Raw genomic sequence first — 26,532 nt, 5'->3', positions numbered from 1 at the left:
TCAAAAATAGCCTTTCATTTCGAAGATTTAGTAAAAGACTTTTTCAGCAAAACAATTTCAACATGCAAAAATACTTATAAAGAAAAAAGCTGACATTTGCTATGTTTTCTTTGGCCTTTTCTATAGATCACAGACAGCCAAAAGTCATCAGAAGATTCTGGATCCCGGAAAGATTCTTCCTCAGAGGTTTTCAGCGATGCTGCCAAGGAAGGGTGGCTTCATTTCAGGCCACTTGTCACTGATAGGGGCAAGGTAGTGTGTTTTCTCAGCTACTGTGAGCGTGTGAAATGCAGGCACTGAAAAGTAAAGCATTAAGTCTCTATACATAAAACGGTAAAATAGCCAGAATAAAGAGTGGAAAACGTTTATAAGCATCTTTCTCTACATAAAGGAAAAGTTATTTTTACAAATTCTAATCAGAGATTTAATTTTATACCTTTTTCATCCTTTATATCAATTACATATGGAATATGTTGTCTTGCGTCTTGTCAGTGTAAAAGAGACATGGGAGTATTTAAGAAGGAACTCTGATTTTCTTATTAAGTAGTTTATTACCCATGGATTATTACAGAGTAGTACTTTAGGGACCAGCAGTTCTCCATATTAATAATTTTAAAAATTTTATTCAGTATCTCCCAGTTTACTCAAGTTGCCTTTATTTATTTTTTTTGAGTTTTTTTTTTTCAACATCTTTATTGGAGTATAATTCCTTTACAATGGTGTGTTAGTTTCTGCTGTATAACAAAGTAAATCAGCTATACATGTACATATATCCCCATATCTCCTCCCTCTTGCATCTCCCTCCCACGCTCCCTATCCCCCCCTCTAGGTGGTCACAAAGCACCGAGCTGATGTCCCTGTGCTATGCGGCTTCTTCCCACTAGCTATCTAGTGCTTTCCACTAGCTATCTATTTTACATTTGGTAATGTATATATGTCCATTCCACTCTCGCACTTTGTCCCAGCTTACCCTTCCCCCTCCTCATGTCCTCAAGTCCATTCATAAGAACCACTTTTTTTTTTTTTAAGATTCCAGATATATGTGCTGGCATACGGTATTTGTTTTTCTCTTCAAGACTTGCTTCACTCTGTATGACAGTCTCTAGGTACATCCACCTCACTACAAATAACTCAGTTTCATTTCTTTTTATGGCTGAATAGTATTCCACTGTATATATGTGCCACATCTTCTTCATCCATTCATCTGTCGGTGGACACTTAGGTTGCTTCCATGTCCTGGCTGTTGTAAATAGAGCTGCAGTGAACATTGTGGTACATGACTCTTTTCGAAGTATGGTCTCCTCAGGGTATATGCCCAGTAGTGGGATTGCTGGGTCATATGGTAGTTCTATTTGTAGTTTTTGAAGGAACCTCCATACTGTTCTCCACAGTGGCTGTATCAATTTACATTCCCACCAACAGTGCAAGAGGGTTCCCTTTTCTCCACACCCTCTCCAGCATTTATTGTTTGTAGAGTTTTTGATGACCATTCTGACTGGTGTGAGATGAAACCTCATTGTAGTTTTGATTTGCATTTCTCTAATGATTAGTGATATTGAGCATCCTTTCATGTGTTTGTTGACAATCTGTATATCTTCTCTGGAGAAATGTCTATTTAGGTCTTCTGCCCATGTTTGGACTGGGTTGTTTGTGTTTTTTGATATTGAGCTGCTTGTATATTTTGGAGATGAATCTGTTGTCAGTGGCTTCGTTTGTAAATAATTTCTCCCATTCTGAGGATTCTCTTTTCATCTTGTTTATGGTTCCCTTTGCTGTGCAAAAGCGCTTAAGTTTCATTAGGTCCCATTTGTTTATTTTTGTTTTTATTTCCATTTCTCTAGGAGGTGGATCAAAAAGGATCTTGCTGTGATTTATGTCATGGAGTGTTCTGCCTATGTTTTCCTCTAAGAATTTTATAGTGTCTGGCCTTACATTTAGGTCTTTAATACATTTTGAGTTTATTTTTGTGTATGGTGTTAGGGAGTGTTTTAATTTCATTCTTTTCATGTAGCTGTCCAGTTTTCCCAGCACCACTTATTGAAGAGGCTGTCTTTTCCCCATTGTATATTTTTGCATCCTTTATCAAGATAAGCTGACCATGTGGGCGTGGGTTTATCTCTGGGCTTTCTATCCTGTTCCATTGATCTATATTTCTGTTTTTGTGCCAGTACCATACTGTCTTGATTACTGTAACTTTGTAGTATAGTCTGAAGTCAGGGAGCCTGATTCCTCCAGCTCCGTTTTTCCTTCACAAAATTGCTTTGGCTACTCGGTGTCTTTCGTGTTTCCATACAAATTGTGGAATTTTTTGTTCTAGTTCTGGGGAAAATGCCATTGGTAGTTTGATAGGGATTGCATTGAATCTGTAGATTGCTTTGGGTACTGTAGTCATTTTCACAATGTTGATTCTTCCAATCCAAGAATATGGTATATCTCTCCATCTGTTTGTATCATCTTTAATTTCTTTCATCAGTGTCTTACAGTTTTCTACATACAGGTCTTTTGTCTCCTTAGGTAGGTTTATTCCTAGGTATTTTATTATTTTTTTTCAATGGTAAATGGGAGTGTTTCCTTGATATCTCTTTCAGATTTTTCATCATTGGTGTATAGGAATGCAAGAGATTTCTGTGCATTAATCTTGTATCCTGCAACTTTACCAAATTCATTGATTAGCTCTAGTAGTTTTCTGGTAGAGTCTTTAGGATTCTCTATGTATAGTATCTTGTCATCTGCAAACAGTGACAGCTTTACTTCTTCTTTTCCGATTTGGATTCCTTTTATTTCTTTTTCTTCTCTTATTGCTGTGGCTAAAACTTCCAAAACTATGTTGAATAATAGTGGTGAGAGTGGGCAACCTTATCTTGTTCCTGATCTTAGTGGAAATGGTTTCGGTGTTTCAACATCGAGAACGATGTTGGCTGTGGATTTGTCATATATAGCCTTATTATGTTGAGGTAAGTTCCCTCTATGCCTGCTTTCTGGAGGGTTTTTTTTAATCATAAATGGATGTTGAATTTTGTCAGAAGTTTTTTCTGCATCTATTGAGATGATCATATGGTTTTTCTCCTTCAATCTGTTAATATTGTTTATCACATTCATTGATTTGCATATATTGAAGAATCCTTGCATCCCTGGGATAAACTCCGTTTGATCATGGTGTATGATCCTTTTAATGTGCTGTTGGATTCTGTTTGCTAGTATTTTGCTGAGGATTTTTGCATCTATGTTCATCGGTGATATTGGCCTGTAGTTTTCTCTTTTTGTGACATCTTTGGTTTTGGTATCAGGGTGATGGTGGCCTCGTAGAATGAGTTTGGCAGTGTTCCTCCCTCTGCTATGTTTTGGAATAGTCTGAGAAGGATAGGTGTTAACTCTTCTCTAAATCTTTGATAGAGTTTGCCTGTGAAGCCATCTGGTCCTGGGCTTTTGTTTGTTGGAAGATTTTTAATCACAGTTCAATTTCAGTGCTTGTGATTCGTCTGTTCATATTTTCTACTTTTTCCTGGTTCAGTCTCGGATGGTTGTGCTTTTTTAAGAAGTTGTCCGTTTCTTCCAGGTTGTCCATTTTATTGGCATATAGTTGTTTGTAGTAATCTCTCATGATCCTTTGTATTTCTGCAGTGTCAGTTGTTAATTCTGCTATATCATTTCTAATTCTGTTGATTTGAGTCTTCTCCCTGTTTTTCTTGATGAGTCTGGCTAATGGTTTATCAGTTTTGTTTATCTTCTCAAAGAACCAGCTTTTAGTTTTATTGATATTTGCTATCATTTCCTTCATTTCTTTTTCATTTATTTCTGATCTGATCTTTATGATTTCTTTCCTTCTGCTAACTATGCAGTTTTTTTGTTCTTCTTTCTCTAATTCCTTTAGGTGTAAGGTTAGGTTTTTTATTTGAGATGTTTCTTGTTTCTTGAGGTAAGATTGTATTGCTATAAACTTCACTCTTAGGACTGCTTTTGCTGCGTCCCATAGGTTTTGGGTCGTCGTGTTTTCATTTTCATTTGTTTTTAGGTATTTTTTGATTTCCTCTTTGATTTCTTCAGTGATCTCTTGGTTATTTAGTAGTGTATTTTTTAGCCTCTGTGTGTTTGTATTTTTTACAGATTTTTCCTGTAATTGATATCTAGTCTCATAGCGTTGTGGTTGGAACAGATTCTTGGTACGATTTCAATTTCTTAAATTTACCAAGGCTTGATTTGTGACCCAAGAATGTTCCATGAGCACTGGAGAAAAAAGTATAATCTGCTGTTTTTGGATGGAATGTCCTGTAAATACCAATTAAGTCCATCTTGTTTAATGTATCATTTAAAGCTTTTGTTTCCTTAATTTTTTTCATTTTGGATGATCTGTCCATTGGTGAAAGTGGGGTGTTAAAGTCCCCTACTATGATTGTGTTACTGTCAATTTCCCCTTTTATGGCTGTTAGCATTTGCCTTACGTATTGAGGTGCTCCTATGTTGCGTGCATAAATATTTATAATTGTTATATAGTATTCTTGGATAGATCCCCTGATCAGCATGTAGTATCCTTCTTTGTTTCTTGTAATAGTCTTTATTTTAAAGTGTATTTTGTCTGATATGAGAGTTGCTACTCCAGCTTTCTTTTGATTTCCATTTGCATGGAATATCTTTTTCCACCCCCTCACTTTCAGTCTGTATGTGTACCTAGGTCTGAAGTGGGTCTCTGTACACAACATATATACGGATATTGTTTTTGTTTTCATTCAGCCAGTCTATGTCTTTTAGTTGGAGCATTTAATCCATTTACATTTAAGGTAGTTATCGATATGTATGTTCCTATTACCATTTTCTTAATTATTTTGGGTTTGTTATTGTAAGTCTTTGCCTTCTCTTGTGTTTCCTGCCTAGAGAAGTTCCTTTAGCATTTGTTGTAGAGATGGTTTGGTGGTGCCGAATTCTCTTAACTTCTGCTTGTCTGTAAAGGTTTTAATTTTTCCATCAAATCTGAATGATATCCTTGCTGATTAGAGTAATCTTGGTTGTAGATTTTTCCCTTTCATCACTTTAAACATGTCCTGCCACTTCCTTCTGGCTTGCAGAGTTTCAAGTTGCCTTTATAATAATTTTATTGTTTCCCCTTATTTTATAAATATAGAGGTATTTAAATGAATATCAATATCAATATATGCTTCATTAAGTAGATAACAATATAAGAAAAACTTCACCAGAAAATTTTGTACAATATTTGTGTAGCTTAATTTATAAGAAAACTTTAATACTGTCAAAAGAGTATCAAATTTTTTTTAGAAAACCCATCTTGCATGTTGTTGCTTGACCGTATAAAGTTGATCAGTTTTGTTAACTAAATTCATTACGTCTGCATATCCTTTTGGGATTAGTTTTTTCAGTGTTTGTCATTTGCATGATCTAAGACTTGTCTTAAGCCTTGCTTTCACTCAGAGGAGTTTTCTGACTGACCTTTTTCCTTATTTTCTATTCCCTTAGCATTTTTTATATATTTTGCTACACTCGCTTTATCCTAATTAACTTTGTTCATTTTATTTTCTCAACCCAATTAAAGCTGAGATTTCACTGCCCTTGATTGTGATAGGAATACATTACCCAACTTGGTTTACATTCCACACTTTTTGTCTTTCCTGCCCTAACAAATACGTATTCACGTAAAGCAGGCACCTGCCACATTGGGTATACATTAAAGCGTGTTAACAGTGTTGCTAGATGCATCTGTCCTGTCACTAAGATTTAGCCAAGTATTGAGTATGCCTGATCTGTCTCATATTCTCCAGCGAGTTGGTGGAAGTATTCGACCATGGAAGCAGATGTATGTTGTACTTCGGGGCCATTCGCTGTACCTGTACAAAGATAAACGAGAACAGACGACTCCGTCTGAAGAGGAGCAGCCCATCAGTGTTAACGCTTGCTTAATAGACATCTCTTACAGCGAGACCAAGAGGAAAAATGTCTTTCGACTCACCACGTCCGACTGCGAGTGCCTGTTTCAGGCTGAAGACAGGGACGACATGCTAGCCTGGATCAAGAGCATCCAGGAGAGCAGCAACTTAAATGAGGAGGTTAGTGTCCAAAACGACATTGATAAAACCGACGCTGTCACAACATTTTCTTTTCAAAGGAGACTGAAAGAATCTGATACATCATTTAAAAAAAATCATAACGTGCTATCTTCACTTAAAAATAGTTGATCAGGGCTTCCCTGGTGGCTCAGTGGTTAAGAATCCGCCTGCCAATGCAGGGGACATGGGTTCGAGCCCTGGTCCGGGAAGATCCCACATGCCGCGGAGCAACTCAGGCCCGTGCACCACAGCTACTGAGCCTGCGCTCTAGAGCCCGCGAGCCACAACTAGTGAGCCCGTGTGCCTAGAGCCTGTGCTCCACAGCAAGAGAAGCCACCATAGCAAGAAGGTTCTGCACCACAATGAAGAGTAGCCCCCGTTCGCAGCAACTAGAGAAAGCCCGCACGCAGCAATGAAGACGCAACTCAGCCAAAAGTAAATAAATGAAATAAATTAATTAAAGGAAAAAAAAGTTGATCAGAAGGAAAATTCAGGGACTTCCCTGGCAGTTCAGTGGTTAGGACTCTGTGCTTCCACTGCCAAGGGCACAGGTTCGATCCCTGTTTGAGGAACTAAGATTCCACCATCCACACGGTGCTGCCAAAAAAAAAGGAAAACTCAAGTGTACCTATATTATATTATTTTCACTTATTGGGAAAATCACCATTACTGACCTAGAAAAGCAGATTATTCATACATTCTGCATACCTTCTCAGAAGCAGTGAAGCACTGAGCAGAGACCTAGGTTCCTAGTCCTGGTCATTACCTTTGTGACTGAATAATTCCAGATCTGTTTCTTTGTGTCAAAACCAGGGTTGTTGTGGGCTTAAGTTACAGCGAAAATGCATCTCCAAACAAATTGCTGTGTAAATGCAGAGACCCTGATAGCATGATTCTTGTTAATGAAATTATGCAGGCAAGAATATAATATAGCCTACTGTAATACAGTAATTGGTTTCTAAGAAAACTTGTAGTATCAGAAACCATGTTATAAGCCACTTTTTCTTTTTAATAAAGAGAGTTTCTGACTCACAACCATCAAGTTATTTTTTACAGCAGAACTTTCAGTAGTGAAGATTTTTTTTTTAAGTGAAGTTTTTTTTTTTTTTTTTTTTTTGCGGTACATAGGCCTCTCACTGTTGTGGCCTCTCCCGTTGCAGAGCACAGGCTCCGGACGTGCAGGCTCAGCGGCCATGGCTCACGGGCCCAGCTGCTCCGCGGCATGTGGGATCCTCCCGGACCGTGGTGCGAACCCGTGTCCCCTGCATCGGCAGGCGGACTCTCAACCACCGCGCCACCAGGGAAGCCCAAGATTTTTTTTTTAAGTGTACATAACTGTAAACTTTACAGGGCAGATTCAGCAATGATTAAGTCTAGATTTTGCTCAAGGGTGCCTTTTTCATATCATCAGCAGTTTTTCTTAGATGTTATTCTCCTTTGCGTGCCCGTTGTTATGACAAAAAAAGAAACCCACAAGGTTCTTTCCCCCTACTTTCCCATACAGTATGCAGGAACACCTACATTAACCATGAAGTTATGCAAATTATGTTCTCGAATTCTGTCATTTCCATTATATCCAATTCAAGTCATGAAAACTTAGAACATAGGAAAACGCTTGTACTTTTTCTCGTCTGACAGTTTACACTCTACCTTGTTTGTCGTGAACAACGAATACCAGATCCATATCAATACAGCCCTTTTTCTACAACCACCGCTATAAAGAGACCTCAGACCTGAGTTTTGGCAAAGTAAACAGGGAGAATCACAACTTGGGTGTAGATTTCAGCTTTAAGTAGCAGTTCAAAGGAGTTCCTGTGTGATCAGCCCCTGCTGTATGCCAGGTGTCCTGCTGGGCAGTAGATGACTTCATCTTTGAGACATAGGGCTTTTTTAGAAGTTGAATGAAGTGATGCTTATGAAGAACGCACCCCAGTGCCTGGTAGGTCATGAACATGTACTTCATGTCAGCCATTATAGCATCATCACTGTCATCTGATTCTAAGACACGGGTGTTTTCACTGAGTTTTATAGCTAAGAAAGTAATAATTCACCGAGCATATACCATATGGCAGTCACTCTTCTAAGCATTTTTTCAGTTCATTTCAGCAACCATATGAATGTGTCTTATTATTATCATCACCATGTTTCAAACAAGGGAACTTTGTGGCAAAGAGAAGTTAAGTAATTTCCCCAGGGTCACATAGCTCAGAATTGTCAAGCAGTCTTATTCTAGATCTTAACCATATCCTCTTTCAGTTGGTAAATGAGAAGAATCTATTTGAATTCGAGAATTTATAAAGTCTGTATTCTTTGTAAATTGTAACGTTCACTATGACCAAAACGAGACAAGTAAAAAAAATACTTGCGGACACATGTCAATTTATAATTGGAACCAATAGGGAAAAAAAATCATCTCCTTGTGGTCAACTCTGAGTTTTACATGTAGCATATTATTGAGGTTAACCTGTTGAGGTTAATAAAACCAGGTTTGAGCTTTTTTCTTCTGATAATATAACTGTCACTTCTGATACTAATTGACCCTCAGTCTCACTGTTCCTATCAATTAATCATTAACACATTTTGGCAGTATTCCATCTTTTATCCAACTGTATTATTTTGAAACGCTGATCATTCTTTCTGGTATTAGTGAGAGAAAAAACTGGCTCACTGCTTCCCAGTCATTTATTAAAAACGCCAGATCAGTTCAGTAAGTTTGAACACTGGCTACTTGCTGGTACTAGTCCAGGTGTTGCTGGGGTACAGAAAATAAACAGAAAACTCTTGGCGGTAGCAGAGGCCCTTGAACGTTTGTCACTTAGTGAAGTTAGGTCATGATTTGAATAGAGCTTTTCAAACAACTCCATGGAGTCTGTATTGAATAAGCAAAGTAGTACAGTGTAGAGCTCCCCCCTGCCCCCCAGAAAGAGTAGGGTCCTTATTTAGGGAGTTTAGAATTGACTTTCTAATTTTACCTTCTATTTATTCTGTAGGACACTGGAGTTACTAACAGGGATCTGATTAGTCGAAGAATAAAAGAATACAACAGTCTGATGAGGTGAGAATCCCACCATGCCTGCAGGTTAACTGGGATGTAAAATCCGTACTTGGTCAGAAATGTTCCTTTTTTTCAGCAGCAAAGCAGAGCAGTTGCCTAAGACCCCTCGCCAGAGTCTCAGCATCCGGCAGACCCTGCTTGGTGCTAAAGCAGAGCCTCGGACTCAGAGTCCACACTCCCCCAAGGAGGAGTCAGAAAGGAAGCTTCTCAGTAAAGGTACTGACATCCGCATTCCTAGATACATTTAGGATTTAAAATTGGGTTTGCAGTAAAGCAACTATACTTAAGTAAAAAAAAAAAAAAATTTTTTTTTTTTTTTTTTTAAATAAAATTGGGATTTTAAAGGTGTTTTCATGTTTTTCTGTGCCTTTTCTGCGGACCTCAGCTCAGGGGGAGCTAACCCAGAGATCACTGGGGACCTGGTCCAGGCTGGTGGGGCCTTTCCCTTAAGCTGGGGTCCAAGACACCAGTTCTTTTTTTTTTTTGCGGTACGCGGGCCTCTCACTGTTGTGGCCTCTCCCAATGCGGAGCCCAGGCTCCGGACGCGCAGGCTTAGCGGCCATGGCTCACAGGCCCAGCTGCTCCACGGCATGTGGGATCTTCCCGGACCGGGGCACGAACCCATGTCCCCTGCATCGGCAGGTGGACTCTCAACCACTGCGCCACCAGGGAAGCCCAACACACCAGTTCTTATAATAAAGATCAAGTGAAGGAAAGTACAACACATACATCTATGTCAAAAACTACCAATTTGATAAATGCAGAGGATCCAGATGCTTTCGTTCTGAAATAAAACCATTATGTTTCCTTTTGCTAAAATCTCACTATAAAGATGTCACATTAATTCTATTGTCTTGACTGTTTTAAAGAAAATCATGGTACAGATTGTCAAAGGGTGAAGAAGCAGAATTGATTTGTACTAAATTATATGGAGGGTTGAAAGGAGTGCTATATCAGGAAGAGAATAGAATATGTTTGATACATAAAGGATATGTTATTTATAGTACAGGACTCTGATTTATATAAATATTGATAAAGGATCTTTAAAGTCATGATTTAAACACTCTTGTTTCTATTTTCTTTTCATGTCATTTTCTTTTGAATAACCATCAAAAGATGACACTAGTCCCCCAAAAGACAAAGGCACATGGAGAAAAGGCATTCCAAGTATTATGAGAAAGACATTTGAAAAAAAGCCTACTGCTACAGGAACGTTCGGGGTCAGACTGGATGACTGCCCACCAGCTCATACTAATCGGGTAAGACACGAGCCCGCCAGATTTCCTAAAGCCATTAATTCAGCCGTCGTCATAACAGGACCCGAGTACACAGCCGTGCAGGTCACAGGGGGTATCTGTCCATCTGTTGAGTATTTTCCTCTTCTTAACAGACCTTAGTTTCTCTAAGTATGTCTGACCTGTACGGGTGTATGGAGTAATTTTATCTATAATGCTTTTTTCTAATGTGTTGACTCTGAAATAGAATAATTATTCAACGGCTAAGAATGTATCTGAAACTATCAGTAAGAAGTCATTTTCAAGTCGTGTGTGTTTCTGTTTTCAGCATTTTAAAAGAAGGATGGGAACAAGAATCTGATTAAGAAAGTGTGATAAATAAATGTGCGTGTGTGTGTGTGTGTGCGTGTGTGTGTGTGTGTGTGTGTTTACAATGCCCACGTTAGGACTCATATCATGAGTGGATGGATGTTAGTCTTTCCCCCTGTCCCCCTTCTTTTATTCAACTGAACTGTTGCCACATTCTCCCTACTTGCTCTTGTTTCTTCTTTAGACTGTTATCTCCCTGTGGGGCCTCCTTTTTCAGTCTTGACCTATTCATTCTCTTTCCACTGACTCAACTATCTCTTGCTGGTTTTGTCTCTTCCCAGTTCTCCAATGTTTCTATTCTTTATTTTCTCTGTATCAAATAACAGCAATTTATATACTGTTTCCTTTTGGATGAAAAGGGCCTTGTAGCTACGATATGTATGTACTAACTGAAGATAAACATTCATGCTGTGTTAAATAAAATGTTTATTTCTTGTTTTGCAGTATATTCCATTAATAGTTGACATATGTTGCAAATTAGTTGAAGAAAGAGGTCTTGAATATACAGGTATTTATAGAGTTCCTGGGAACAATGCAGCCATCTCAAGTATGCAAGAGGAACTCAACAAGGGAATGGCTGATATTGATATACAAGATGATGTAAGTTTGTGTATTTCTATTTGAATAACTGGTCTGTGTTTTTTTCCTTTGTGGTATTGACTACAAAAATACGGTATTTTTATTTTGCATACCTAGAAATGGCGAGATTTGAATGTGATAAGCAGTTTACTAAAATCCTTCTTCAGAAAACTCCCTGAACCACTTTTCACAAATGGTGAGTTAACCCCACCAAAGACACCGATGCAACAGTTGAACATTACATTGTTGGGAAACCACAGCATATTAAATGGAACCAGGGGAAAATATTTTTGTCAAAAGAAACAGGAGGTTTTGTTTAGTTCTTACTTGTATACAAAGCACAATCATGTCCTATTTTTTGTCATTTGGATTTTTTTTTCCTCCTGATACATTTCAGTGAAAAACAGTGTATAAAACGTTGTTAAAGTTCAATAAAAGTATATATTATCCTGTTCATTCACGTTTACAGCTGAGTTGAAAATATGTTATTATTGTTCTCAGTGAAAAGCCTTCAGGCATAATAAGGTACAATTAGTAGAAAAGCATTTTTTCAGCCAAGCCAACTATTTGACTTAGATAAGACCTTGTAGTAGATGTTGCAGTGCGGGGAGAGAAAGTGGACAGACTGTGTAAATACAGGCTGTGCCCTCAGAGAACTCACATTTTAGGGAATTTCCTTTGTTTGATAAGGCCTAGAGGAATCATTAAAAACTATAGTAGTTTTATTTTATTTTATTTTTTATAAATTTATTTTTGGCTGCGTTGGGTCTTCGTTGCTGCGCAGGCTTTCTCTAGTTGGAGCGAGCGGGGGCCACTCTTCGTTGCGGTGCATGGGCTTCTCATTGCGGTGGCTTCTCTTGTTGCAGAGCACGGGCTCTAGGCACGCGGGCTTCAGTAGTTGTGGCACACGGGCTTAGTAGTTGTGGCTCATGGGCTCTAGAGCGCAGGCTCAGTAGTTGTGGCCCATGGGCTTGGTTGCTCCGTGGCCTGTGGGATCTTCCTGGACCAGGGCTCGAACCCGTGTCCCCTGCATTGGCAGGTGGATTCTTAACCACTGTGCCACCAGGGAAGCCCCTATAGTAGTTTTAGGACAACATTTCAAAGGCTATTTGGGGTCTTCCCTACTATTTTTTTCTTTTTAATTGTGGTTTGAAATTGAACCTTAAAGGGAAACTAGATTACAGCTCACCTAAACAATTTAAGATGAATTTGGTTTTTTTTGTTCTTACTGTTGTCAGATAAATATGCCGACTTTATTGAAGCCAATCGTAAGGAAGATCCTCTAGATCGTCTGAAAACATTAAAAAGACTAGTAGGTATTATTTTATATTTTTGGAGGTACAGCAAAAGTTCAGCATTTAAATCCATCATGAAAATAATATGTTTCAGATTCATGATTTGCCCGAACATCATTATGAAACACTCAAGTTTCTTTCGGCTCATTTGAAGACAGTGGCAGAAAATTCAGAAAAAAATAAGGTGTGTAAACTGTTTATTGAAGAGATGTACTTTCAGTGGCTTTAGTTGAAAAGATGTGCTTCACTGCTTCATGCGAAATAGTCAAAAATAGGTTATAAACAGAAGCTCTAAAATACATCATACTGGTGATCACGTCCCTCTAAAGATCACTCTTAAAAGCAAAAGATCCCCAAAATATGAACTGTTGTTTTTTCAAGACATTTTCTTTCATGTTTATCCAGCAAGAAAAATGAAAAAGTCAGAAATTTTACTTCTTTTATTTTTCAACTGTATATTAATATTTTGAATGGGCAATATTTGCACAAACAACAGTAAAAATGTATCAAATGGTATACAGTGAAAAACAACAGACATTTTCTTTTTTTGTTTTGTTTCATTTAGATTTAGCAGATAAATTGTTTTGGTTTTGTTTTCATACCACCATATTACCTTTATCAAACACAACAAAATTTATTATTCCATCGTATTATCTAGTAGTCTGTTCACGTGTAGCTTTTCCTTATTGGTTTAAAGAAATATCTTTTGGATGAATATCGTATGATTTTACTCACATGGAATAAAAGAAAAACACACACACAAAATAAATGAACAAACCAAACGAAAACAACACATAGATACAGAGAACAGAGTAGTGGTTACCAGAGGGGAAGGGGCAGGGAGGGGTGCAGGGGAGGGTGAAAGGGTAAGGGGGATCAACTGTCTGGTGATGGATGGAAACTAAATTTTTGGTGTGGATCCCAAGACCAGTTTGATTTTTTTTTTTTTTTTTTGAGTTCCACAATGGTTTATTACCCTCTAGTATGTTTTGGGGATTGGTTATTTAATATTTTAATCAAATCCTAAGGTCAAAAAATTACACCAGATACTTATAAGATATAACAAAGAAAAACAAAAGGTTCGCACCTTTGACAATCAGGTACTTAAACAGGAGTACAGACTATCATGGAAGGAAACATACAAACATATAGGCATGTAATACTGAGGTGTTCATTGGTACAAGGATAAGCAACAAGCTTTGGAAGTCTTGGTTGAAGTAAAATTTTTATCAAAAGAATATTTTCAGACATTAGTTTTTACATATTCATGATCTTAATGTACTACTCAGGCAAATTTGGAAATTTTTATGTATCTCTTTCCATTTGTTTAGTTTTTGAGGGGAGAGGTTTTCCCTATTCTTTTGCAAGTTTTATTCCCTTTGATTTTAATATTTTTGTCAGTTGATCCAGCTTTATTAATACTTATTTTTGGCTGAGGTGCATGGCTTGTGGGATCTTAGTTCCCTGACCAGGGATGGAACCTGTACCCCCTGCCGTGGAAGTGTGGAGCCCTAACCACTGGACTGCCAGGGAATTCCCCGTAATACTAGTTTTGAACCAGATCAATTGTTTTCAATCAAAGACTTCCTGGAAAAAACAAATGCCAATTAAGTATTGTATGTTGTCATTAAAGCAAGAAAAAGAATTTACATATAGATCAGTTTATGGAAACTCTAACCCTGAAGCATTATTTTTTTTTACACACATCAGTCAACCATTCTTTGAATTATTTTTCATCAAAAGAGTCTTTCAGAAGTAAAATGCCAAACATGCGATGGGAATTTAAGCCTACTTTCTTAAGAAAAGTTGTGATATTTTCTAATATCATCCTCTGTTGCAGATGGAACCCAGAAACCTAGCCATAGTGTTTGGTCCAACTCTCGTGAGGACCTCCGAAGATAACATGACGCACATGGTCACTCACATGCCAGACCAGTACAAGATCGTAGAGACGCTTATCCAGCACGTAAGTCCAGGCTTCGGCTCATCGAGAACATTCTTTTTCATGAGCAGCTGATAGTTGGTAGGGCAGAATTTGGTTATACTTTTTTTTTTTTTTCTAAGAGAATTACCTTTTTTTCTGTGCTATCCTCCAAAATATAGATCTCTGTAGGGGGTTATTTAATTTCTCTGTTTCACCTTTTTTATTTTAAATTTTAGCATGACTGGTTTTTCACAGAAGAAGGTGCTGAAGAACCTCTTGTAAGTATTGTCCGTCAGCGTTTGTCCTCTGTTCTTCTCATTTGGGACACACAAGATCCTGATCCTACAACTGTGTCACCTTCCTGCTTTGTATGCTATTGTCTGCTTTGCACCCCGAAAGCAGGTCTATAGCGCCTCAGTTTCTGATCTAATGAAAATCCAAGTATGATACTTATTTGGTAATTAATTATATGCAAATAATGTAAAAAATTAAGCATATGTCCTCCACTCAGTAATGTGTCTTTTACTAAATGTTGTTTGAATTTTAAAGAAAGTATCTTTGAAGAGATGATGAAGAGATCTTTGTTTATTAACCATAGACAACAGTGCAGGAGGAAAACACAGTAGACTCCCAGCCAGTGCCAAACATAGATCATTTACTCACCAACATTGGAAGGACAGGCGTCTCCCCTGGAGATGTATCAGGTAACTCTTGCCTGGGCAGTATTGATCTCTAGGTTAAAAGCTAAATTCTTATAACATGAAAGAGCAAATCAATCATAAGTAACAATTCACTATGATTTTTTTTCCTTTTCCTCTTCTTTTTTTCCCTTTCCACTAACAAAAATAATGTAATCTTCCTCTTCTGATTGATCTGAATTATCTTCCAGTGACTGTAATGCCATTGGCAGTGCATGGAGTTGTAATGCTTGTCAGAAAGGAAATATGAGGGAAAATGAGCATGCAAACCACTGTTTTGTTCTTTTTTTTTTTAATTCACAGTTTCCATGTAATAGTCATCACAAGGTAAAACAGATACACGCTACTGAGTATGTGGTTGCTGTGATGGCAGAAAGTATGGTCTAGACTGTATGAGTAGTTCTTACTCTTGAGCTGGACGTTCTGTTGAAAAGGCAGCCAATTAAATACGTAAAATGCTCATGGGCACCATTCCCATAAATGCAGTATATTATCTTGTCACTACAGAGGTCACCGTAAAAGTCAATTCCTTTGACATTTTCTTCTGTCTTCTGTTGCCACCCTCATGTTCGGTGAAGTATCAGTTCTAATAGGCTCTTTCGATGCAAATTTTCTCCTGCCAAACTGTTGCACTAACCTAGCATGTTTTACACCATGTTCTCCCTTTGTCTCTAGTTCTTGTTTTAGTCCTAAAGGGTTTTCTTTCCAGCACTTACTGACACAGGCAAATCTATACTGATGTTGCACAGGCGAGATGGGAGGAGTCTATCACACGGTCATGTCGCTAGTGGATTCCGTGGTGTCCCTGATGGACAGCTGGAACTGTAGGAAGAAGGAGGACTGCTGTCCACACTGTAGCTGCCTTGTCTGCAGAAACCCCCGATTCCTGTAAATGCAAACCGAGTTGATCTGTGGTGTACATTTTCTCTTACGATTATTGTAAACAGATCACTACTACTTTCTTAAAGGTTTTTCTGCTGTTTCTTGTTATTTCTGAAGCAGACCGTGAGGAGAAATAGCATGGTATGGTCTACCAGTTCTTAAAGTCATAAAGCATTGAGCCATGTGTTGAAAGGGGCGTGGCATGGGGCTCAGCTCATTAATTCTGAAAATCCATTTCCCTGAAGTTGAAAGAGAAAATTTCCAAATTGGTGTTGTCCTGAAGAGTGCTAGCCCCTTCCTACCCTCTTTATACTTGTATAATCTGAGTTTTTTGCCAGACAGTAAAATGATGCTCTCCATTTTTCCATTTCCATAATAGCATTTGTTAATAAATAATTGGAAAACTGGTAGCAATTTAACTAGTCTAAAGGATCCCTGACTGCACAGATGTGAAACCGGGGTCCAAAGCACAGAGATAAGCATGATTTAACGTAACGTCAAAGTGACCTAGAAGCAGGGTTATCCTAATGCATCCTTACGCACACAGTATATGCTTCTAAAATTTAACATTGACAGTCTGACAAAAATCAACATAAATACACTGAGTCTGAGCATCTCAATTTGTAGCGAGGGCAGCCAACAATCCTAAACGTTCTACATTGTGTATCAGTTTCAGATACAGGATGTGGTACATAGTGCAGTTCTTCCAAAGGTCTTCAAGCTGCTTTATTGCTAGATTGAACGCTTAGCACATTTGATAAACACTAGTGTTTCTGTTTCGTTTAGTACAGGGCTCCTTTGCCATCCCTATCATTGAGCTGATTCTGCCTACAATTCACAGCATCCTTTCATGGCGGTGGCTTTCTGTGGTGCAGCCTGCATCTTTGTGAGCTCTGACTATCCACTGTGTTCTCTTGTTTTTGAGTTTTGCTTTCACATTTTGTTCTGTGCCTGTCTTTTCCATAAGTTTTGCATTGTTTGTTGAAAGCAGTAAAGAATCTGACCAATACTGACCATGTTTTCTTTAACTTCTCACAGATTCAGCTACTAGTGACTCAACAAAATCTAAGGTAAATTGTTTTGTACAGTTTGGAATATTTCAGAGGGGAATTGCTTTGTGGCTTGGTATGCAGATGCACCCCTGTCTGTGTCTGATGACAGACCAGCAGAGTCTTATAAAGGGAAAAATGAATGCTTAAAATAGACTATGATAGAGGAATACTGGATGGTGAGGTGGGGTGTTGGATTTCTCTCAGTGTAGCTTAGCATAATTCAAAGAAGTAGGCATTTACCCCCTCATTCTTAATGTGAAAATTTTCTAACATATGCAAAAGCAGAGAGAATAATATAATGAGCCCTTATTATCCACGCTCAACAATTAACACATGGCCAAGTTTGTCTCATCTGCGCCCGCCCGCTTTCCTCCTCTTCGTGACTTTTGGGTTTTTTGGTCTTTTTTTTTTGACCTCGCAGCAGGTGGGATCTTAGTTCCCCTACCAGGGATGGGACCCGTGTCCCCTACAGTAGAAGCTCAGAGTCTTAACTACTGGACCGCCAGGGAAGTCCCTCGGGACTATTTGGAAGCAAATCCCAAACATTTTATTTCATTCTGTAAACATTTCAGTAGTAATATAGACTTTGTTATTATTATACATTTTTTATGAAAATATATATTCTTGCCTTCTTTTCAACAAGATCACTCATTTTGGTTTTTTTGTTTGTTTTGTTTTTAATAAATTTATTTATTTTATTTATGGCTGCACTGGGTCTTCGTTGCTGCTTGTGGGCTTTCTCTAGTTGCTGCGAGCGGGGGCTACTCTTCGTTGCGGTGCGCAGGCTTCTCATTGTGGTGGCTTCTCATTGCAGAGCACGGCCTCTAGGCACACGGGCCTCAGTAGTGTGACTCGAGGGCTCTAGAGCGCAGGCTCAGTAGTTGTGGCGCACGGGCTTAGTTGCACTGCGGCATGTGGGATCTTCCTGGACCAGGGCTCGAACCCGTGTTCCCCTGCATTGGTAGGTGGATTCTTAACCACCGCCTACCGGGGAAGTCCCTCATTTTGTTTTTATAATCAATTTTTGTTACATAATTTGTGTTCTGTTGACACCACCACCAGAGTACACTTTTTAGTAGTTTTTAAGACATTCAGTTCGAAAATCCTTCATTAATTCAGTTTGTGCCAGCTTTTCTCCTCTGAGACTGTAGCAAGTAGAATTGTCAATAAATTTGTTCAGATGTTCTATTTGGAAATGAGACATACATATCATTACATATCATTTCTAAACATAATGGGATCACATATGACTAAATTAGAATTGAATTTCTTGCAGAAAATATCATAAAATATTGAATGATCTATCATTTGCTATCACTTATATTGTGATTTTTTACCATCTTTTTACCCCAACTTTTCATTTTGAAAAATTGTAAAATAGCACCCAAACCTTTTGCCCTAGATTTATCAGTTGGTAAATCTTGATATATATGTAATTTTTTTTTTCTGAGTCCTTTGAGAGTTAACTTATAGACATGATAACACTTTGCCCCTAAATGCTTCAGTGTGCATCTCCGAAGAACAAGGGGATTCTTCTATGTAATGACAGCATACTTATTGTATTCTGGTAGTTCACATGAGTACAATGCATTATTATTTCTAATGTACAGTTTTTACACAAATTTCGCCAGTTGTCCCAATAATGTGTGTTGTTTTTTCTTTTCCTGTATATAGGATGCACTCAAGGATCGCCCCTTGCGTTATGTTGTCATGTCTCCTTAGACTTCTTTACTGTGGAACAGTTTCCCACCTCTTTTTGCCAGAATATAAGATTTTAGATTTAGATTTTTAGGTTTTAGATTTCATACCTGTTTGAAATTCCCTCTTTCCTCTTACTAGATGCATATTTCTTAACCTGTGGTTATAGCAGTCTCTTCATCTTAAGTAAATTATGGTGGTGTTTGTATTATACCTATAATATAATGGATGTCCAAATGATATAATCCTTTGTAACAATTTTTTTCAGTTGTAAAATAATATAGTCATTTGCTCCAACACATAGTGATCGCAGAAACATCGAATTTTAAAGGGAACCGTTGGGAATCTTAAGGATAGTATAATCGAATTTCTTCTCACTTAAATCAACAATGAAGTTGAGGTGTTTAAAAGTGAATCACTTGCTCAGTGTCATACACAGCAAGCTAGGGAAGGAACCCCAGGTCTTCTAATTCAGAGCTCAGTCACAGCCATCATCCCCTACGGTCTTCAACGGAATGTGTTAAATGTGAATAACCCTTAGAAAGGTGCTGTATAATTATAAAATCCTTTATAACTTATAAAAACAAAGTTCCATCAATCTGTGATTTCATTTTGGTGAATCCTTTCTAATACAAAAGCCTGAATTTTTACTGTAATTTTCAAGACTTCAGTATAGTAGTTCTAGCTTGTCTAAGATTTTTATGACAACAGAGAAACTATCACTCAATTTCTGTTACTCTGCATACTTCCTGCCTGCCTGCTTGACTTAAATGGTGTGTGTTACACCAGCTAGTGTTTATTGACACCGCCCCCTCCCCGACCGAATTTACTTAGCCTGTAGGTACATTATGAACACTTAAACAGTCATCATCAAAAACCTATTAGGCGTAGCTGACAAAGCCAATTGGCCGCACTGCCACTTTCTCAATACAGGGCACTGCAGTGTTTCTATGGTAAGGATTTCAGGTCTTTAATTGACCTTATGTGTTTTGAACTTCACGATTTGGTTGTTACTTGAGATCAGTGAAGACAGTGCCAACTTGATTTACCTAAGGCCAGTCTCTGCAGATCGAGCCTGCCGGAACTAATGAGAACCCAGGAGCTCCCTTATCTTAATCAGCTTATCTGATACAGTATCTGTATCATGTGATAGCTGTAATTGGAAGATTGAAGTTAGTCATAAAATTTTAACCCATGTCAGAATATTATATTCTACTCAGTCAGAATATTGACTCTTTATGAGACCCGTGTTCCAGAGGAAGGAACCTGAGGACCCTCTGAGGGTAGCAGGAGCAGGGACGGTCTGTAGATGGAGGGAAGTCAAGAAGAATAGGAGTGCGAGAGGGCCCCAAGCACAGAAGGTGTCCCTGAAAGACAGGTGTATGTCAGCTGTGACATGGCAGATAAATACCACCAGGCAAGAAATGGGACAGATTAAATAAAAATAAGAAGTTGCCTTAGGTACAAGTTAAAAGGGGGCGTAAAAACTACACCCTGTTATTACTTAGCTTTAGTGGTTAAGAAATACTTGGGGGAGGGGGAGGGAAGGAGTGGGAGTTTGGGATGAGCAGATGCAAACGATTCAATGTTATATAGAGGATGGATACGCAACAAGGTCCTGCTGTACAGCACAGGGAACTATATTCAATCTCCTGTGCTAAACCATCATGGAAAAAGAATGTGAAAAAAAAGAATGTCTCTATGTGTATAACCGAGTCACTTTGCTGTACAGCACAGATGGGCACAACATTGTAAATCAACTATATTTCAGTTAAAAAATAAAATAAAAAATAATCACCAAAGCAATGGAAATCACACAAAAAAAGAAAAAAAACAAAAGAAATATTGGTGAGGGGTGGGGGGGACCTTTTCAGAAAGTGAACTCAATAACGTTCTTGTGTTCAAAGTCTCGTGTCTCTGCTCCCCAGGGTTCTTGGGGATCCGGAAAAGATCAGTATAGCAGGGACCTGCTTGTGTCGTCCATCTTCGCGGCCGCCAGTCGCAAGAGGAAGAAACCAAAAGAAAAAGCACAGCCCAGCAGCTCGGAAGACGAACTGGACAATGTGTTCTTTAAGAAAGAAAACGCAGAGCAGGGTCACAACGATATTAAAGAAGAGTCCAAGAAAGAGAGCGAGACACCGGGCAGGAAACAAAGGACCGTGGCTTGCAAAGAAAATCACGCGAAGAAGGACGGCAGCGCGGCCAGAACTGATCAGCGAGTCCTGCGGGGGGAGAGCGCAGAGCCCCCGGCCCCCCAGGGCGCCAAGCGGAGCAGGTCGCCCACCCCGAGCTGTCGCCTGGCCATCCTGAAAGAGGGCCCCAGAGCCCTCGCGGCCCAGAAGGCCTCCCACCCGGACGAGACGGGGCCCGATTCCGGCGCTCTGGCGAGGTTTTCCACCAAGAAATCCACCAGCCCCGAACCCAGAGTCGGCGAGTTTCTGGTCAGTGTCGGCACCATCACCGCCGACTGCTCGGCGACGTCGCTCGCCCCCTCCGTGACCGGCCTCGACTCCAGCCGCCTGAGCCCCGAAGTGCAGTCGGTGGCCGAGAGCAGAGGCGACGACGCCGACGACGAGAGGAGCGAGCTGGTCAGCGAGGGGCGGCCAGTGGAGACGGACAGCGAGAGCGACTTCCCCGTCTTCCCCGCCGCGCTGGCCTCCGAGAGGCTCCTCCGTGGAAAACTGCACGAGGCCACGAAGACGAGCCGGCGGGACTCCGAAGGCAGTGAAGTCAGCTGTACGGAGGGGAGTTTAACACCGAGTTTAGAGAGCCGGAGGCAGCTCTTCAGTTCCCATAAGCTGATTGAGTGTGACACTCTGTCCAGGAAAAAATCCGCCAGATTCAAGTCAGACAGCGCGGCTCTAGGAGATGCCAAGAATGAGAAAGAAGCCCCTTCCATCACGAAAGTGTTCGAGGTGATGAAAAAAGGAAAATCGACGGGGAGTTTACTGACACCACCAGCCAGAAGCGAATCCGAGAAACAGGAACCCACCTGGAAAACGAAAATAGCTGATCGGTTAAAACTGAGGCCCAAAGCACCGGCAGATGACATGTTTGGAGTAGGAAATCAAAAAACCAACGCCGATCCTGCCAAAAGGAAAAACATCAAACGCAGACACACGCTGGGAGGGCACAGGGATGCTACTGAAATCAGCGTTTTGAATTTCTGGAAAGCGCAGGAGCAGAGCGGGGACAGAGAATCCGAACTTTCAGCTGTGACACGGTTGAAGCCCAAATGCTCAGCCCAGGACCTGTCCATCTCAGACTGGCTGGCCAGGGAGCGGCTACGCACCAGTACGGCTGACCTGAGCAGAGGGGACGCGGGGGACCCCCAGCCCCAGAGCCTGAGCACATTAGAAATACCCACCACGGACCCAGCCCTGTCTTCTCAGTCCGATGCAGACAGTTCTCCCAGCACCTTGGCTTCAACTAACAGGCCCCCTCTTTCCACACCACCACAGCCACCTGACCAAATCAATGGAGAAAGCTTCCAGAACACGAGCCAAAACGCCAGTTCTGCAGCGACGGCCCAACCTCATCAACTGTCCGAAACCCCAGGCAACAAAGCACAGTTCCATCCCTGTCTTTAAACTGGGGGCACGTCCACTCCAGCGAATAAAAGCTACTGTTACACGTTCCATAACTCTGTAAATATTTTCTTGTACCAGAATTGTTATTATGCAGCCTTCATTTGGGCTGGTTTCATCACTTTGCACTGTGAAATAGCTTTACAGTGCATTACTACAGCCAGAAGAACATATATATATATTTAAAAATATATTGGATAGTTGTATACAAATGAGCAAGGTTATTTGTTGCGACTCACCACATAGTGCATACACCCAACATTACTGAAGAAAATAGCTGGCATTAGTATGCAGCCAATGTGTTCTTTTGGTTTCATCACTAACAAAAGTGCCTCATCATAAAAATACATTTGGTTTTTAGGGTGCCATGTTGTTAAAATTAGATAACTTACACTGAGTAAACAAATGCGTTTTATTGGTAACAAATTTCATCACATTTACCAGTTTTAACACAGGTAGATACAGAACTTCCATTCTCTAGTCATTCCAGGTGGATCTCTGAGTTTTCTATTCAAACTTTTAATACAGTTTTTGAGTTTTGTGTGACTTGAATTTTTAATCTTTCTGTAAAATACGTAACTTAAATGAACATATTATATGTGTATCTTTTCTTCAGATACCAGATTTGATATAAATGTTGTAACATAGGTGTGTAGATAGTGACCTGGCTGGAACTGGCTTCTTTATGGAGAAGAATATAATTCTGCATGAGGACTTAATGGATCCAAACCTGTGTCATGCCTGTGTGCATACCCAATTAAACACTGGAAATAAAAATTGTTTTGGTGAACTTTGCATGGCTTGAAACTTATTCTAATATATATATTTAAATGCCATCCATTTATAACTGGCTTAATTGGTTCTGACATTTATTTATTTATGTACTTATTTAATTTTTTGCTGCCGTGCGGCACGCAGGATCTTCGTTCCCTGACCGGGGATGGAACCTGTGCCCCCTGCTGTGGAAGCGCAGAGTCCTAACCACTGGACGGCCAGGGAGGTCCCTGGTTCTGACTTTTAAAAATTTAACTACTCTAGGGTTTCCCTGGTGGCGCAGTGGTTGAGAGTCCGCCTGCCGATGCAGGGGACGCGGGTTCGTGCCCCGGTCCGGGAGGATCCCACATGCCGCGGAGCGGCTGGGCCCGTGAGCCATGGCCGCTGAGCCTGCGCGTCCGGAGCCTGTGCTCCGCAACGGGAGAGGCCACAACAGTGAGAGGCCCGCGTACCACCAAAAAAAAAATTTACCTACTCTATACATTACCCCTCTCTTTTTGGCCGTGTCTGGCAGGGATCTCTTGTAAATGTTTCCATTGGCCTAACTTCACTCGTATACACAGATAATATTTAACTTTTCTAGCTGAAGTCATATATGCTGTTTACCTTTTTCTGGAGATTATGAGTGAAGGGAACATGCATTTGGAAGTCAAACCAACTCTATGCTTCCTAGATACATAAACTTGGACAAATTATTTAACGTCTCTTAATTTATTCCCTTTGTATAAACGATGACGATAATAATATCTGCTATAAGGGTTATTAGATTTAAATGAGATACTCTTCCAAATATAGTGCCTGCCACACATTACTTGCAAAATGTATATCAAAGATACTCTTAGAAGTAATGGGTACTTAAAGATTGTTAAATTTAAAAAATCTGTCCAGTTTTAAATAAATTTCACATGTCTCATTTGTAAACGTTCTGTTTAGTTGTTTCAAAACAGCGTAGTCAATTTTGAGATCCCTTTTGTGTGCATCACATTTTAAGCTTTCTTTTATGTCTATAAAATATTAAACCCATTGATGTTAGCATGAATTCTAGAACCAGACTGCCTGACTTCAAATCTAGGCTCTGCCGTTTACAAATTGGATGAGTTTGATAGCTACGTAACTTCTCTGTGCCTTTCCTCACGCGTGGAATGAAGAAAAGGCACAGAGAAGTCTCATAGTTACCGTTATATGTGTTTGCTGTTATTGTTACATTTTAGATCTGATGCTTGCCATAGCTTCAGTTTTATCAGGTCTGTTTCTTTCATCTTTAACCTCTAATTCTTTAATCTGATATTTCTACTGACCCTCGCCTATGGTGATTCTGTTTTCTCATATATTTATAGTGTTATACAAGTCAGAATAAGAGATTTATAATTTTATCATTATCATCTCTGTGCCAAAAAAGTATACCTTGGTCGCAGTGTACATAGTTCAATGTACCCAAATGATAATTTCCCCTTTTTCTATTTTTGAGAATACCGGAAGGTTGCTTTTTGAAGAGAAAGTGAGAGGAAGAATCAAGCATCTTCATGCCACCTCCTCTGTGGCTTTGAAAGTCAATGTAAAATTCCTCGTAGCTCATAGGGTCACACAAGAACCTCTGGAGAGTTTTCTTAGAGGAGCCCTTAAGATTCAGAGAATAATGTCTCTAGCTTCCTAATGAATCAAACACAAAAGCAGAAATATGACTTTGTTCTTTATTAAGTGACCACTGTATTATATTTCTAGGATAGATACCATTTTAAAACTACAAAATGGACAGTTTATTCTATTTTGATTATTTATTATTTTTGGCTGCATTGGGTCTTCGTTGCTGTGCACAGGCTTTCTCTAGTTGTGGCGAGCGGGGGCTTCTCACTGCAGTGGCTTCTCTTGTGGCTCACGGGTCTAAAGCGCAGGCTCAGTAGTTGTGGCTTAGTTGCTCCGTGGCATGTGGGATCTTCCCAGACCAGGGCTGGAATGCATGTCTCCTGCATTGGCAGGCGGATTCTTAACCACTGCGCCACCAGGGAAGCCCTGATACCATTTTAAACATTAGGAAACAGTAATCTTCCCGTTCCTCCAGCCCCTTGAAATAGACATCATGCAAACGAAGCTCTTAAATCATAAAATTATAGCTTAAGCATTCAAACTTCCTTCCTTGGGTTCCTCATCCTGCTAAGAAGGGGCCGCGGACTCAAGGACCTCGGGCCCACCTCCCCCCATGTCTCTCCACATGCGCTTTTCACAAGCGCGCCCTCCAGCTGTGGCTCCTGATCGCTTCCTCCAGCCTGCCCCTTACCTACTTATTTTCATCTCATGCGGTCTTAGTGGATGGATTGCTTGCCTGTGGCCATAATAAGAAAAGTGTTCACAGTGAACAAAAAGAGATGTCACGTAAGAATCCAGATTCTCTTAAAACTGGAAGATCCGGCAGCTCTGGTTCCTCTAGACCCACATTCCCACAGAAACTGGGTAGCTGCCACTCCTTACAGCTTTCTGGCTCCCCCAGGCCCCCCACCCCTGCCTCCACCAGCCTGGGGCCACTGCACAGAGCACTGCAGTCTCTGCTTTAAGCCCTAAATTACCACCCTGATGCCTAGAGTGGATAAGCTGTCCTTGATGAAAGAAAGTACAACTGTGGCCTCTCACCAGCCCCAATCCCAGTGTCTAAAATCAGGAGTAAGAAAGAACAGAAAAGGACAGCAGAGAAGGGAATTCCTCGACAGGGATGTTTCCTCAGCGCCTCCACCACTGCATGTGTGATGACAGCGGCTCACACAAGGTGCAGCGACTGCCAGGCACCCAGTGTTCTAAGTGTTTTCTAGGCAACAACACTGACTGCACAGATGGACCGTGCAACAGATGTGGTGCAGAGTCCTGCTTCTTCACCAGTGTAAAGATCACACTTCTCAGCCTCTTTCCCAGCCAGGTGTGGCCATGTGCCCACCAGCTAAAAGGAGTGGTTTATGCAACTTCCAGCAAGTGTCCTTAAAGGGAGGGGCATGTGGTTCTCCCTGCTTTCCTCTTTTCACCAATGGATCCTGGAGCATCAGCAGCCCTTTTGAACCATGAGGTAACCGGGAACAGGAGAGAGCCTCGAGGGGGAGCCTACACATCTGACCCCGTGGACTGCCTGCCACACCAGCTGTGGACCCCACCGCTAGGTGGCCTGGGCATGACAGAGGGATAGACTTCTCTCTGGTTTAGGCCATTATTATTTGGGGTTTTCTGTCATGCGTAGCTGAACCTAGTCCTAGATGTTCCAGAAGTATAATATTCCTATGATATCCCTCTCTTCCAGATGAGGAAACAGAGGCAGAGAGTTTCAGCCACTGGACCAAGATTTTGCAGCTAA

At 40.2% G+C, this 26,532-nt stretch overlaps 1 protein-coding gene across 7 annotated transcripts in view; it reads left to right on the top strand.

Moving 5' to 3' along the window:
* Positions 1-22,588, top strand: part of ARHGAP21 (Rho GTPase activating protein 21) — a 126,973-nt gene extending 104,385 nt beyond the window's left edge. For 4 of the 7 annotated variants that reach the window (XM_082847249.1, XM_082847248.1, XM_082847253.1 and 1 more), the window contains 14 exons: positions 127-252; positions 5,769-6,053; positions 9,044-9,108; positions 9,185-9,324; positions 10,225-10,367; positions 11,157-11,312; positions 11,409-11,487; positions 12,530-12,603; positions 12,681-12,770; positions 14,427-14,552; positions 14,747-14,788; positions 15,109-15,214; positions 17,129-17,160; positions 20,769-22,588. In XM_082847249.1, coding sequence (XP_082703375.1) covers positions 127-252; positions 5,769-6,053; positions 9,044-9,108; positions 9,185-9,324; positions 10,225-10,367; positions 11,157-11,312; positions 11,409-11,487; positions 12,530-12,603; positions 12,681-12,770; positions 14,427-14,552; positions 14,747-14,788; positions 15,109-15,214; positions 17,129-17,160; positions 20,769-22,430 — 3,126 coding nt within the window. In that variant the 3' untranslated portion in view covers positions 22,431-22,588. The remainder of the gene's footprint in view (positions 1-126; positions 253-5,768; positions 6,054-9,043; positions 9,109-9,184; positions 9,325-10,224; positions 10,368-11,156; positions 11,313-11,408; positions 11,488-12,529; positions 12,604-12,680; positions 12,771-14,426; positions 14,553-14,746; positions 14,789-15,108; positions 15,215-17,128; positions 17,161-20,768) is intronic. The other 3 variants (XM_082847250.1, XM_082847254.1, XM_082847252.1) reach the window with 1 other exon arrangement.
* Positions 22,589-26,532: the final 3,944 nt, after the last annotated feature.

The sequence above is a fragment of the Leucopleurus acutus genome (genome assembly GCF_964270905.1).
Source record: "Leucopleurus acutus genome assembly, chromosome: 1".
Classification (NCBI taxonomy): domain Eukaryota; kingdom Metazoa; phylum Chordata; class Mammalia; order Artiodactyla; family Delphinidae; genus Leucopleurus; species Leucopleurus acutus.
Note: the sequence above shows the minus strand (reverse complement) of the source record. Positions and strands in the feature narration are given on the sequence as shown.